At 43.3% G+C, this 15,489-nt stretch overlaps 1 protein-coding gene across 4 annotated transcripts; it reads right to left on the reverse strand.

Annotated features, from left to right (window-relative positions):
- Nucleotides 1-2,216: 2,216 nt before the first annotated feature.
- ZNF114 (zinc finger protein 114) lies at nucleotides 2,217-13,614 on the reverse strand. 4 transcript variants are annotated; one of them, XM_037005843.2, is made up of 4 exons: nucleotides 13,230-13,614; nucleotides 12,339-12,433; nucleotides 6,203-6,329; nucleotides 2,217-4,932 (listed from the first exon to the last, which is right to left on the reverse strand). In XM_037005843.2, exons 2-4 carry the CDS (start codon nucleotides 12,339-12,341, stop codon nucleotides 3,833-3,835), a joined length of 1,230 nt encoding a protein of 409 aa, XP_036861738.1. In that variant the 5' UTR covers nucleotides 12,342-12,433; nucleotides 13,230-13,614; the 3' UTR covers nucleotides 2,217-3,832. The 4 variants fall into 4 exon arrangements, with proteins under 4 accessions (XP_036861738.1, XP_073082000.1, XP_073081999.1 ...); XM_073225899.1 differs by having other exon boundaries at nucleotides 12,043-12,433; XM_073225898.1 differs by lacking the exon at nucleotides 13,230-13,614 and adding an exon at nucleotides 12,535-12,620 and having other exon boundaries at nucleotides 12,043-12,433.
- Nucleotides 13,615-15,489: the final 1,875 nt, after the last annotated feature.

The following is a 15,489-nucleotide window of genomic DNA, read 5'->3' on the forward strand; positions in this document are numbered from 1 at the left end:
AGATACCATGAGGCAAAAACTTGCTTTATTCTTTCCTTTAGACCTGGGGTCAGTGAATTATGAATGATGAGTTAATAATACTTTTACTTTTTTAAATGGTTGGGGCAAAAATCATCAAAAGAATATCTCATGATATGTACAAATTATATGAAATTCAAATTTCAGTGTCTATACAGACATTCCATGGGAACGCAGCCACATGCACTTGTTGGCCTGCATCGGCTGTCAGGGCAGAGTTGGGCAGTGAAAACAGTCACTGTGTGGCCCACAAAGCCTAAAATATTTACTCTTTGGCCATTAATAGGAAAAAGTTTGCTAACCCAGTCTAGGCCCAGAGTGTACCACAGTCCATGACATGAAGGAGAAACTCAGGAAAATATATACATCTGATTGATAATAGCATTGTCTAAAAAGCCAGAATAATTTAGGGTGAACAGTTTTCTTCTGGTCCTTTAATAAACTTGATTATTTCACCTATGTACTGTGGTACCCAGAAGAATGTCCCCCAAAGATATTCACATCATAGTATCCAGAACTTGTGAATGTTACCTTGCATGAAAAAATGGCATTAAGGTTGCTGATCAGCTGATCTTGTGATAGGGAGTGATCCTGGATTATTCAGGTGGGCCCAGTGTAGTCACAAAGGTCATAAGGATAAATGAGGAGGAAAGACAGAAAAGTGGGGGTCAGAGGGATATGATATGTGAAGGACTCAACCACTGGAGCTGGTTTTGAAGGAGGAGGAAGGGGCCGTGAGCCCAGGAAGGCAGGGGGCCCCCAGAAGCTAGAAAAGGCAAAAATATGGACTTTCCCCCTTGGGCTTCCAGTAAAGAACATAGCTCTATGGACACGTCTATTTTAGCCCAGTTGTTACCATTTGGGACTTCAGAAATGTTAAGAATACATTTGTGCAGTTTAAAGCCACTATGTTTACGGTAATTTGTTACATCAGCTGCAAGAAACTAATACATGTACTGGACCCTGAATTACACACTGAAAACACGTGTTGCTTTGAAACTCAAAAGAAATTGTTTAACACCAGCAAGTTTCCTTACATTCTATGCTTCAGTTTACTCATTATAAAAAAGAGATGTTAAAAGTGTTTTTCCATGGAGTGGTGGTAATAAATGATGTGATATATGTAAAGACTGAAATACATTAAGACTTGCTCATAATAAGGGGCACATAAATTTTCCCCTTATCATATGAATGAATTTAAAAAAAACACATTGCTGGTAGAAAAGATGGTTAAAACACAGACTAGGAAGAAAACTCACCTGTAATATAGAAAGTACTCAAACTCCTATGCATCTAATAACATTGTCACCAAATACATTAAGCAAGAATTGACAAAACTATGACTTTGATAATCCACTTCCAAAGTGGGATATTTTGTTATAAAGTTGCTCAGTAAAAGATCAAGAATAAAAAATTTTGTAGTAAGAGATTGTAAAACATTCTAAAAAATCTCGACCATTCAGATATATCCTGAACCCTGAGCCCACCCAACACCAAAGAAATACACAGTGTTTTGAAACATAGAAACAGCTACTAAAAAAAAAACTAACCACACTCTGGGTTTATCCTTTAGCACTTCACTCGAGTTACAAATATTTCCCTTAAAATGCTTCTTAGTCAAACTAGGGCTTCCTTCACATAGGTCTAGAAATACAGCCAGCCTATTGTAGCCATGGACACCCACAAATATGCCACTGGGGAGTGAGGACTCCTGTGTTTTGAGGGTTGTGTTATTAGGACCTTGACCTTCATTCCAATGATCTTAAAGCTGCTTGTGCTAACTCAGTGAATTTCATCCAATTTCCGGAGAGTAACAAGGAAAGAGGGCAAAGGAAATGTGGTTGAGAAGAAAAGAGTGACAAACCCTCTTCCAGGAATTCAAACCCTCCTAACTGGCTAGGGTTGTGAGCCATGAGAAAACATCAGAAATGCATTTAAAAACATTAAACAGTACTAATTCTGGAAAAACAAATCTATGTACTCTTTTTAATAAAGATGATAGAAGAGGATATGAACAGATACTTCTCCAAGGGAGAAATTCAGATGGCCAACAGACATGAAAAGATGCTCCACATAGCTAATTATCAGGGAAATGCAAATAAAAACCACAATGAGGTATCACCTCACACCAGTTAGGATGGCTAACATAGAAAAGACTAGGAACAACAAATGCTGGTGAGGATGCGGAGGAAGGGAACCCTCCGACACTGTTGGGGGGAATGTAAATAGTTCAACCATTGTGGAAAGCAGTATGGAGGTTCCTCAAAAAACTAAAAATAGAAATACCATTTGACCCAGGAATTCCGTTCCTAGGAATTTACCCAAAGAAAACAAGTTCTCAGATTCAAAAAGACATATGCACCTCTGTTTATTGCACTAGTATTTATAATAGCCAAGATATGGAAGCAACCTAAGTGTCCATCAGTAGATGGATGGATAAAGAAGATGTGGTACATATACACAATGGAATATTATTCAGCCACGAGAAGAAAACAAATCCTACCATTTACAACAGCATGGATGAAGCTAGAGGGTATTATGCTCACTGAAATAAGCCAGGCAGAGAAAGACAAGTACCAAATGATTTCTCTAATCTGTGGAGCATAAGAACAAAGCAAAAACTGAAGGAACAAAACAGCAGCAGACTCACAGAACCCAAGAATGGACTAACAGTTACCAAAGGGAAAAGGACTGGGAAGGATGGGTGGGGAGGGGGAAGAGGAATAGGGGTCATTATGATTAGCACACGTAATGTAGGGGGGGCAGGGCACGGGGAAGGCTGTATAGCACAGAGAAGACAAGCAGTGGCTCTATAGCATCTTACTACGCTGATGGACAGTGACTGTAATGGGGTATGTGGTGGGGACTTGATAATGAGGAGAATCTAGTAACCACAATGTTGCTCATATGATTATATATTAATAATACCAAAAAAAAAAGATGATAGAATAGGTACAGCTGGGTAATTGACACATGGAAATTTAAAGTCAGAACAAGTACCCTATATCAGTGTCACAAAGACCACATATGCTGACCCTAATGCAGTCAAATCATGACCAATAACAATCAGACAAAAAAAATACTAATCCTGAATCTTAATTAAAGACAGCTCAGACAGGGCTTCACATTGGCAAGACCCTATATATGTAAGTGAACTGTAATGAAGCTACTACCTATCAAATGCATATGGCATAGCTGAAAGGGTACAGAAAATATACAACATCTTATAGGACTTTATTAGAAAAGAAAAACTTGGAAATAATGAATTTTGGTTCCAAATAGAGGATGAGACAATGATCACAGCAGCAATCATAACATTTACCATGTTTCGTATCTACTGTGTACTCATTTGTGCCCTGTAAGTGAAAAACTGGGTTGAAGGCTTCCTCATATCTATTCCAATCATAGTGTCTGCTCCAGAGTGTGGTCTTGTGTAACTTAGGAGTGAATGTCTAAAGGGATCTTTCCCACATTCCTTACTCTGGTAAGTTGTCTCTGCAGTGTGGGTTCTTAGGCTCTATATTGAGACAATGAAGGTTTTTCCACATTCCTTGTTGATAGGCTTTCTCTCCAGTGTGAGGACAATTGTCTATTAAAGGTGATGAAGATCAAAAGATTTCCATAGCCTTAACTTCACAGGATTTCTTTGAATGTGAAATGTGTGGATTTTCACATTTCTGTAAAATACAAAAATTCAGAAAAACCTTCCTATACACATTGTCTCACTGAGCTCCTTTTCAACATGCCCTTCTCACAGTCAGCATTTTGAGAACATTAATGAAGCTTTTCCCACATTCCATTCATGCACAGGGCTTCAATGATGAGTCTTTAGATGATATTTAAGTCCTGAAGAATTGGTGTAGGCTTTCCCACATTTGCATTTATAGGGTTTCTCTCCAGTGTGAACCCTTATATGTTCAGTAAGTTTTGAGGACTTACTGAAGGCTTTCCCACATTCCTTACATTCATTGGACTTCTCTGCAAAGTGATTTCTGAAGTGTTTACGAAGATGTAAGTAATATCTAAAGGCTTTCCCACATTTCTCGCATTCATAGGGTTTCTCTCCAGTGTGAATTTCCATGTGTCTCATGAGAAATGACTGGTAAACAAAAGTTTTCCTACAATTGTGACATTGATAGCTTTTCCTGCCCATCCTAGTTCTCTTGTGTGAAACAGAATTTGGAATGTTGGCAAAGGCTGTCTCGCTTTGATTATTCTCATTATTTGCCTCTGCTGCATAGGACTGCATCTGCACAGGATAGATTAAGCTATTTCCTAAGGTGATTTCACACCAATTAGACTCTTGAGTTTTTTCTTTAACATGAGTCTTATATGCCCTAAGGGAAATGTCTTCACTGAAGGCTTTTCCCAGTGGATCCCATTCCTGAATGTTCGCCCCCATGTACATTTCATTACGTATACAAAGCACATCATTTGGATTGTCAATCCACATTGTCTTTGATTTTGGCTCTGTTTGACTTCTCATACATGGAATCCACTCAATGCTCTGCCACAAGGCTCTATCATATATGTTGTCTTTGTAGATTTTCCTATTAGTTAAGACAGGATTTTGTTTCAAAGCATTTGAGCCACATATTTGGATGTATTTTCTTGTGTAATCTCCCCGTGAAGGCTCAAGCTTTGAGCAAGGTTTAGAATTGTCCTTCATTTCATGATATTCACAGTTTTCAACCAGAGACTCTCCTTTCTCATGGGCAACTGCAACTTGATTCCATTTTTGCCCCCTTTGCTTGGGCTTCCCCTCTATTTTGTGGCATTTCTGGTCTTCCCCTAATGTGGAGGGCCAGGAACTGTTGCTCACGAGACACGCTCTATTTGCTTCATAAAGTGTTTTTTTAGTGAGAACGTCCTGCTGAGGGGTGGAGTCTTTGGTTTCATCTTGAGTCACCCAATCTGAAAAAAAGTGGCATAAAAGTTAAATTCTTTGTTGAAGGTAAAGATGGTCAAGTGTTCATTCAACATATATGAGGAAAGTGTGAAAGGAAAGAAAGCAGGAGTAAGCAAGCAGAGGGAGACAGTAGGGATTTGGGTTGTCAGGAGTTTGACTGGTAAGGATGGGAATTCAGGGTAGAAGGCAGGCTGCTAAGAAAAGGTTCTGTGGAGATCAAGGGTTTACCAGGAATGCCAAGTGGAAGAGAACTGGACGAAGGGTCTGTTATGGACTATATTGTTTTACTCCCTTCTCTGCAGACCCCGGTAATCGCTAATCTGCTTTCTGTCCCTGTATATTTATCTAGTCTAGATAAATCATATAAATGGAATCATACAATATGTATGCGGCCTTTCATGTCTGGCTTCTTTCACTTAACGCTTTCGAGGTTTATCCATGTAGCAACATGGTTCAGAACTTTACTTCTTTTTATGGCTGTATAATATTCCATAGCATGTATGGATAGAACAGATTTTGTATTTCCATTCATCCCTCAGTGGACATTTGTTCTGTTACCACCTTCTGGCAGCCATGAATAATGCTGCTATGAAACCTATACATGTATGTGTTTGAATGCCTGTTTTCAATTCCTTTAGGTAGTTACCTAGGAGTGGAATTTCTGGGTCAGATGGTAATTCTGTGTTAACTTTTTGAGGAGCTGTAAGCTATTTTCCACAATGGGTGAACGGCATTCTTAATTAACATTTCCCTGTTGCTTGTAAAATCCTTCCTCATAAGTATTCATATTTGCGTGGTATTCAGGTACACAAGTGGCCAGGGAAAATCCCCCTGCACTAGTCCAGACCCATGTCTTGCTCCAAATGGGAGATCAGATCTGCTTGCCTAGGTGAGATCTGGCCCCTGGGCAACAGCAGAGGGCATGAGGTAAGGGAGCCAGGACTTTCCAAGACACTGGTGCAGGCTTGGGTCACAGTGCGAGTACAGAACAGCAAGATAGCCCTCCATGTGCCTCATGAATGCACTAAAACTGTACCCCATGTTCACCCATCTAAGGATCCCCAAGGGCTGTTAATCATAAAGAGAATAAAAATGTAATGCAGTGGACAGATTTCTGGTTTCATGGGGAAACCCCTTGTCCACCACTTGGGGCAGCGCCTGTGTCCTGAGTAATTGCAAGACCGTTCCCATTTCTCAGCACACCTCCTGGAACAGAGACGGTTCCTGCCCAGCGTCCCTCCCAACCAGGCCTAGGCAGGAAGGCAGCATCCTCACCTATGGAGGCCAGGTTCCTGCAGTTCTCCAGCATCACGTCTCTGTAGAGATTCCTCTGCTCGGGGTCCAGCAGGGCCCACTCCTCCCTGGTGAAGTTCACGGCCACGTCTGTGAAGGTTACTGAGTCCTAAAACAAACATAACCAGTTTGGTTCAGAGGGGTGCTGTTATCAGTTGAATTTGTGTCCCCTCCCAAAGATATACCAAAGTCCTAACCCCTATGACTTGATGTGGAAATAGGGCCTTTGAAGATGCAAAAGACTTCTGATAAGGTCATAGTGGAGTAGGGTGAGCCCTAAACCAGTGACTGGTGTCCTTGTCAAAAGAGGAAGTCTGGACACAAACGCACAGAAGGGAGACTGGCCCGAGAGATGTAGGTGGAGGTTGGAGTGACATGTCTCCAAGCCAAGGAGAGGCCATTGAAAGTTGTATACACAACTGCCCCACCTTATACAATTTGAAGGCAAATTAGACACAGTTTACCATATTTTTATATGCATTCATCCCTTGATCGGGCATTTACACTGTGAGACCATACTCCAAAAATACCCTGGCCAAAAAGCCGAGTGATACATGCACATAATTATTTACTGAAGATTATTTACAACCGAAAAGATTGGAAACTACCCCAAATATTCAGTCATGGGAATTGCTTAAAAAACTGTGATGGCATTATAATAATGAAGAGCTGTACAGCCGCGATAAGAATGCATAAGGTCTCTTCTACACAGATGTGAAGTGATAGCACGTGGTCTCCAAGTTATATTTTATATTTTAAGTGAAAAGGAAAAAAAAGGCAGGGCAATGTGTTGCAAACCACAGACTTATCGGTAAGGAACAGGGCGGCAGAGGAGGGACAGAAATAAGATGCCTAAATATAACCACATTATCTGGATTTTAATTTGGAACTATATCGAAAACCATATTGAATGTTTACACATTCAAGAACAAGAAAATCCTGAAAATGGAAAAAACTGAAATAAATGAGGCAAGGGGTGTATGGAGCTGGCAGGTTAACCACTTGAAGGAAACACTTAAGCTGAGGGGCTCTACAACCTTCATGTATCATATTCTATTTTCCAAAAATTAAAATGCTCATCACACCTCTCACCAGGTGGCTCTACTGCTAAAATATTGGCGTTGCCCCTTACAAATATTTTATATGTATTGCTGGATTGGGCAAAGGGTTGTGTTAATATGGTTGGGAAGCAAGGTTTGTAGTCTAGGAAAATTCAAGCATAAACATTTTTTTTTAATTAAAACATTTTTTATGATAAAATAGCAGCATGAACCTACACACGCTTCCCCAGCCGGGCTGTGTAGAGAAAAGTGCTTGGAAGAACTCACAGGCAGGAAGCAATGAGAAACGCTACTTCAGGTACAGGAAATACAAACTGTTGAGTGAGCTATCTCGTGGCCCAGAAGGCAGAGAAGCCATCGCAGGGTGTGTTCAGAGGGTGCGGAGGCCAGCGGCAGGGGGCTTCCAACGGCCCAATGTAGGATGTTCTGAACCCTAAAACTGCAACGGACTGAAACACACCGAATACTAAAAATACATGTGCTCGTAATGATTCCCAAAGGAAAACCCTAAGGGGGAAATATCAAAGAGCCTTTCTCGTTGAAAAGGCAAGTTCCCAGATTCTATTTCAGCCAATCGGGACCTGGATCCTATTTCACCCAATCGGAGCTTGGTCTCTCTCTTCTCCAGTCAGCAAAGAGCTCACCCACCACCCTTAGACCCAGCCAATTGACCAGAGCCACGACCTATCACCCCACCAACTACCCTAGAACCCCATAAAACCTTTGTGGTATTGAAACTCGCTCTCTTTCTCTGGCATCTTGCCACTGCATTGGTGTAGATGAGAGATTGAGCTCGAGCTAGCTCGAATAAAGGCTCTTTGCTTTTGCATCGGTGTTGGCTCCTTGGTGGTCTTCTGGGATTTGCGACTTTGGGCACAACACTCGTCACCGGAGCATTTCTCAATTCCTTATTTGGAAACTTGGTTAATAACAAGGAAGAATTAAGTCTTAACCCCTGAAGACAGAAAACTACAGAATTTCAGCTAAAGACTTGGGAGAAATGATTGCATGGAAAAGCCGTCATTCTGCAACCCTAATGAAGTAACCGATTCCAGAGACAAGCACGGAGGCCAAGACACCGAGGTGCACACAGGAAGGGGACATGCGCATGTGCAGGCTATGAATGCGCCACATCGCTGGTTACTGCCAGATGATCAGAACGTTAGGAGCGGGACCAAAGCTCTCTGCCTACCTGGCCCACCGGCGGCTTGTAGCTTCACCCACACCGGGGCAAGCAGCCGTTATAGTTATACTGATGTGATGCAGGACGAAGCATGAGATGTGCCATCACAAAAATGTGCACTTTCATTGAATCACACCCTTGGGTCCCACTGTCAACCACACAAGGGAGAGGTTTCACAGAACCACCGCTGGGTCCTGCTAACCACACTAACCCGGTGACTGCCAAGGTCACCCACGAATCAAGGTAGATGATGAGACCCAGAAGAGAAATGCCTCAAGAAACGTGTTTTGCATCCTGCCTAAAAGAAATTGACTCTAAAAGATATTTTCGGTGTAAACTGGTGAAATTCACACTCTGACCAGGCTTTAGAGGCATTAGGAATTATTTTTTCTTTTTTTCTTTCCCCAGGCTTGATATTTGGTGTCCTGGATGCCCTGATTTCCAGTGATGTAAAATTTCTGTTATGTAGACAATTTCATATTATGTTTTCTACATTTTCTATTTGTACTATACTGCATTTTGTATTTTTTAAAAACTTTGCAAAATTTTAAACATTTCAGAATAGATGCTAAAAATATATGTACATTAAATACACATTTAAACATAATGTGTTTATACAAAGTCATGACATCAAGGATTGGTATATATGTTTATGTATTTAATATCTTCATGAGCATAAATAAAGGATGAGTTTTTTAATATATATATAAAGTTAATATAAATTATATACTTATGTTATATATCAATATATTAATATATCAATATGCTGTTAATATTTAGTTTTATTTATATAACACAGCTTATTACTTATATGTATATAATTTTTATATATTATAACTTCATATATTAAACTTTTGTTTGGGTATAAATTGGTACTCTGTGAAAACCCTTTTTTTTTTTAGAGGAAATCTGAGATCCTCAAACCTACTACCCACAATTCTATTCCAAGATACAGTTGTGGAATCGCCTTTCAAAACTTAACAAGCATAGGAATTACCTGAGGATCTTGTCAAATGCAGAACTGACTCGATAAGTCGGGGAAGGAGCCTCAGTAGAAATTTTTAACCAGCTCCCAGTCGATGCCCATTTTGCTGGAGTGCGGGCGGCAGGCACTTTGACCAGCCAAGTTGTAGAGAAAGCTCTTGCACAGGAAAAGCAGGAAGGACACCTGGACAAAAACCATCAGGGCAATTCTAACCAGCAACCAAGGTGGGAAGAGCTCCAACATCCCTGAGCCGCAAAGGGACAGACTGAATGACACATTTTGCAGCAACCTGAGAATTGCATTGTGGGAAGTTGTTTTCAGAGGCAAAACACCGAGGTGTAAGGGGCAGGGGAGACGAGCCATGACATATAAAAGCGCTCCCACATGGTTCAGCAAAACAAAGCACGTGTGAATATTTGGGAATATTTATAGTCTAACCAGGTAAAAAAAAGTGTGATATACACATGTTCACATACATAGAACAACTAAAGCAAAATATAAAAAATGTTCAAGTCTTTGTGGTTCCATGGGCATTCATTTTACTATTTTTATTGCAAATTCACTGCAGGCCTGAAAGTGCTTAGAATACATTTTTGAGGAGAAAGGAGGGAAAATTAAAAGAATGACTAATAGAAAATTCAAGCCGGTGATTAACCCTGAGAGGAAGCAGGGAGATGGGTTCAGGGAGAGGTCACGTGCCTCCAAGTAACTACAGTGGCCGATTTCTTAATCTGAGGACCTACATATTTATTACATTGTTTTAAAAATGCTACCTCTAAGTTGTACATATTCTTGTCTTTATGAAATTTTTCATAAAGTCAAATCACATATTAAAGCTTAACTTTGTTATATCTATTCTGCCATGTAATCTACAGCCAATCCATTTTTGGTTTTAAAAGCTTAGTAATACAAAAGCGCTTTCTAAACATTCATGTTAAATTAGGGAACTTGTCGAAGATACACAATAAATAGAGAAATAAAAGCAAGCCTCGCCAACCATTCACCCAGCTTCCACGTATCGCCTCTCATTTGCTTCTCCTACTGCAGTTCAAATACCAATGCACCTCACTCTGAAATACTTTCATTATATATGTCTGAGGCATGAAGAATCTTTTAACTTGTGATTTTTCCACGTAATTGCACTGACACACTAGCCATCCTGTGTTTATGGAATCAAGGGTTTCAGCCACCAAAACAAGACCCACATGTTACATTTGGTCATTTGAATCTTTTTAAATCTATAACAATGACCCCTTTTATTAGCTGCACCAGAGTGTACAACGAGCTCACTTTCATGAAGGGGAAAATAAAGCACTCTGAAATGATACGCAACGACTTATAAAAGTAGATACTTGTGGATGACCAGTCTTGTGGTGTGAGCTAAGGCAGAGAGAGAGGAAAGCCGTCCATGTTTCCCCCAATCATTGCAATTTTTAAACACATCAATCTATTGCATATTCAAAAAATAAAGTATTAAATGAAATAGTTTCCAGTAAAATAATTTACAACTCACTAATGAGTTTGGCTTTTTACTTTGAAGTATTTTTCAGCTAAAATAAGAATTCCTTCTAATTGACAGATTTAATGGTCTTTACATTTCGAAACTCTCTAGGGGCACAAACAACCTGCTAGAAGTCAAAGTGTTCTTCCAGCAGGAATTGTATTCCCACATCTTCAATATACCACTTTCGTGTCTTGAGAAATATGCAATCATACTGCTTTGGTATCAAAAAATTCAAAAATGTATTTGGGTTCCAGGATCCCTTCTTTAGTTCATAGTAACTCAGGTTTCACAAAACGAAATGAAGTGGGGCACTCAAATAATATTACAGTTAATAAGCGCTTGGGCAAACCAGAGATCGCAGGAAACCCTCTCAGAGTGAGATGCTGTACAATCTGCGCTGCCATTCACCAGGCTCTGAAGAAGCCAAATGCAAACTCGGGCAGCGCTTCAGATAAGGGGGGACACAACATTCCACATCTATCTAGACCTTGGAGTTTCCTAGGAAGCAGCCAGAAGCGAAGATAACCCGTTGACACACCTCTCAGCCTGGGCCTATCCAAACGCGCTTCCTTTAAATTGACGCGGAACTCCAGCCTTTCCCGGAGTCCCGTGAAGATCCTATCCCTTCCAGCATTTGGCAGTCTCCCCTAGAGCGCATTCTCGCGCCTTGTAACAAGCCAACACAAGTGGGGCCCCAGGGGAGTCCCCGGCGACCGCGCATGCACATTAGCTTGGGACAACAAGAAAACAAAACAAAACAAGAGAATGAATACTTCAGGGTCAGCTCCCGTAAGTAGGTGGAAGGAAAATATCCACATGGCAGATGAAAGATCCCGGACCTGTGCCCGGAGCGCCCGGGGACCCAGATCTCGCTGGAGTGTAGTCTCGAATGCAACTTGTTCATCCCCAGGGCCTTTGAGCGTGACAGCTCCACCTTTACTGTCCTTCAGCGTGTCCTAACTGCCTGCCACGGAGCTATCGGTTTACAAAGGGGAGAACGTGCCCTTCGGATCAAACCCAAAGCCCAGCGCCCTTCTCCTAGAAGAGAACCCGATGGGCATCTGGCTGTGCCCGGCACTTTCGGCTCACCCTAATCACCATGGATTCCACACGTTCACGGATTCAAACAACAACCCGCTTGCCCTGCTCCGCTCGCTGCTCGCGGAATCTCCGTGCCGCGACCGTCCAGCAGGTGCAGCCCGAGCCGTCCTACTCCCAGCCGCGCGGGAAGAGCGCCTTCAGGGCTCCGCACGTGGGCCGCCCTTGGCTTCGCCTTTCTTCCGGCGCGTTGGGAACACGGCCCTTGCAGGCAGCTGCTCCCAAGTCCTGGGCACCCGACCGGGCCGCCCACTGCGTGGACTTGTGCAGCAACCCGGCGCGCTTACCATTCCGCCCGCACCGGCTTCCAGGCGTGTCTGTGGGCGGCGCAGCTTATGCCAAGTACGAGAGGGTTGAGGGACTGCAGACAATAGGGAGGGGACTGTAAAAAAAAAAAGTACTATAATAAATAAATAAGATAAAAATAAAGAGACCCCAGAAAGGATCGATGACAGAGATTCGTCCAGTCCAGGCAAGTTTTACCTGCTGCCCCGACCCCCTCCTCAAAATGGACGTTACAAGGGATTCGGGGGACGAAGAGGGGAAGGGAGGGAGAGGGAGAGGGGAGGGGAAGGGAGGGGAGAGGAGGGGAGGGGAGGGGAGGGGCCAGGCAGGAAGGAGATCCCGGGAGCTGCGTCCCGGCCCGCCTCCCGGAGCCCAGGGCTGACCCCACCCCCGCAGACTCGCGTTTCCTGCAGAACCGAGCCCGCAGACCCTGCTGATCCTCGCAAGCAGCGGGCTGCCGGCGCCGGTCCGGCCCCCCAGCCTTTGGCCCTCGCTAGCCCCTTCCGCCCGCCGCACAGTCCCCAGGCTCCGAAGCTCGCACTGGTACGTGGAGCGCCCCGGGATGAGAGCCCCTTCGCGGGAAAGGAAGCGGTCTCTCCGCGCTGTGCGCCGACGGGACCGAGGCTCCCCAGTGTCCCTGGGCCCCCTTCCCTTTCCTCTTTGCTCCCTGCCTCTCGCATCCTGTGCGCGGTGACTAACCGATGCACTTCAAGGCTTGCAAAACCAGTTCTCAGAAAATACTGTTCCGATCGGCATCGGAATGGACCAGCGAGCCCCCCAGCAAGGAACAGGAACGATCTCCCACCGCGAGTTGTAGTTAAAGAAAATAGCTGCCGAAACCCAAACCGCGAGCACATGGAGAGCCCAAGCTCCCTCCAGCCGGGCTGACAAACCTGGACCTGTGTGAACCGCAGATCTGCTGGTGCCCCGCGGTGCGCGTCCACCGGGTAAAGCCTTTCACTTCTGAGTCACTTACAGAATTTCTTTTGGATGGTCCCCAGCAGGACCTGATTTGCATCTTTCTCCCCCGCCTGGGGAGGAATGATTGAGGCCAGCCCAGCCAGTTCCTCTGGCTCCCTAGGAAGGAAGGGCAGGAAATCCCATTCTGGTCAATGATATCACTTATTTTTATGAAATGTCTCTTCGTTTCTAGTAATGCAATTCTACCCTTAAGTTTACACTATTATTAATATATTCAAAATGATTAATATTTTTGGAGCAGTTTTAGGTTTACAACAAAATTGAGAGGGTGGTCCAGAGATTTCCCATATGTCCCCACACATGCACAGACTGGTCCCTTATCGACATTGCTCACCAAAATGCTACATTTTTCATCCGAGATGAACCTGATGTCGGAGGAGCTCTCCTGAGCCCGATTAAGGTCCAGGTTCGTTCCTTTGTAGTGTGGAGGCGTTCAGAGACAAGGGTGCACCAGGAGCGAGGAGGTTGTATTTAAAGGGAAAGTACACCCCCAGACAGGAACCCAGGCAGCCTCAGAGCAGAGAGAAGAGGTGCATTGAAAAGTTTTAGGGTTTTGGGGTTTCTACAGGGCCTTTTGAATATGGGTCGGTAGAGGGGATGATGTCTGCAGGTGATTAATATTTGCTTTGAAGTTTTGTCTTTAGAATAGGGTTGTCTAGGTGACCGTGCGGATTTGTATCTAGACATTCTTTATCCATCAGAGTTGATATGTTGGTTTGTTTATGCACCGGACGCTGTTCTTTGTCCTGGATACAACATAGCTTAATTGATTAATGTGACTGGAAGAAGGAAAAATAACATGTTACAGGTCCTGTCAAAGAATAAGCTGGGCCTTTGTTCATAGGCCAAAAATATTTTATAGTGGCATGACACCTGTCCCGTGTCCCTGCCTCTACCTGGAGGCTACACTGACACTTCATAATCACCCCAAGTCCAAGTTTACCTTTGGGCTTGCGCTTGGTAGTGGACGTTTTACAGGTTTGGACAAAAGTATAGTGACGTATATACATCATCATATTATCATAAAGTGTATTTTCCCTGCCCTAAAAATCTCCTGTGCTCTGTCTATGGACAACCCAACGACTCTAGAGACTGAGAGTCCTCTGAAATAAACGGGTTTGTTGAGCTGTTATAGGTGCAGCCAGAAAAGAGGCCTGAGTCCTGGGACAGGCAGTTTCTGCTTCACAAGCAGAAAGGCCAGAAACAACTCTTCGGCCAGACTCAAGAAACAGAAAGCATTGATAAGGGGTCTCAGGGAAAGAAAGTTGTTTAAATTCACATTGGTGACAGATAAGGAAGGGGGACAAATGCCAAGTGCGCCAAGTCCAGGGCTAGATGGTTAGTCTGTAGAGAAGGCTCCTGGCTGGCTGGTGATGGTCAGGGACTGTTCATGTGAAAGAGGGATGCCTGCAGCGCTTCCGGGGGCCTTCTAGATCATTGCTTCTCCTTCAGGAATGTGAAGTTTCTGGTTGGCTACCTCTGGGGGCTATTGACTGGGGGCTATCTCCCTCCCCCATTCTCTGGCCCTTATGTCACTGAATTTCAGGACATCCCAGAATTTTTCCTTATTATTTCCTCCATTTCATCAAGACATTTCATAGAAACCATTGCTGATGAGTGTCTTCTGTGAATTTAAATATGTTTAAAAAGGCCTTTTTTTATGTCCAGGGCGCTGTCCCATGTTGCTAGGAAGGTTCATTCCTAAGACGTCATGCATGTCCTAAGGAGGAGGGAAATTTAAAGATAAGGTCAGATGAGATAAGATGACCCGGCTAATTATGGGCAACAAGAGGGTGAGAGAGAGAAAATGAGAACCACCAGTCAGCTCTTGTTGTGAGTCTTCAAAATTTTCCTTTTCAAAGGGCATCTTCTTCTGGAAGGGTATAGGTACCTCATGCAAGCTGTCAAGCCAGCATGCTGTTGGCTGGGGCTTGGCTCCTAGACTTACTTAATTGGGAATAACAACAAGTATAAAGTGATAAGGAAAAATTCTGAGATGTCCTAACATGTAGTGACATAAGGGCCAGGGAATGGGGGAGAGAGGCAAGGGAAGGTAATCAGGCAATAGCCACAGGCCAGAGCCAACCGGAAACTCCACGTTCCTCCTTAGTCACATCAGCAATGACCTAGAAGGCCGCCAGAGCCTCTGTATCCCTCTCATACGTGAACAGT

The sequence above is a fragment of the Manis javanica genome, chromosome 17, assembly GCF_040802235.1.
Source record: "Manis javanica isolate MJ-LG chromosome 17, MJ_LKY, whole genome shotgun sequence".
Lineage (NCBI taxonomy): Eukaryota > Metazoa > Chordata > Mammalia > Pholidota > Manidae > Manis > Manis javanica.

Coding starts and splice junctions, on each gene's coding strand:
- ZNF114 (XM_073225899.1), bottom strand. Junction 4,933..6,202: donor CAGGAACCTGGCCTCCATAG/GTGAGGATGCTG, acceptor ACTTTTTTTCAG/ATTGGGTGACTCAAGATGAA.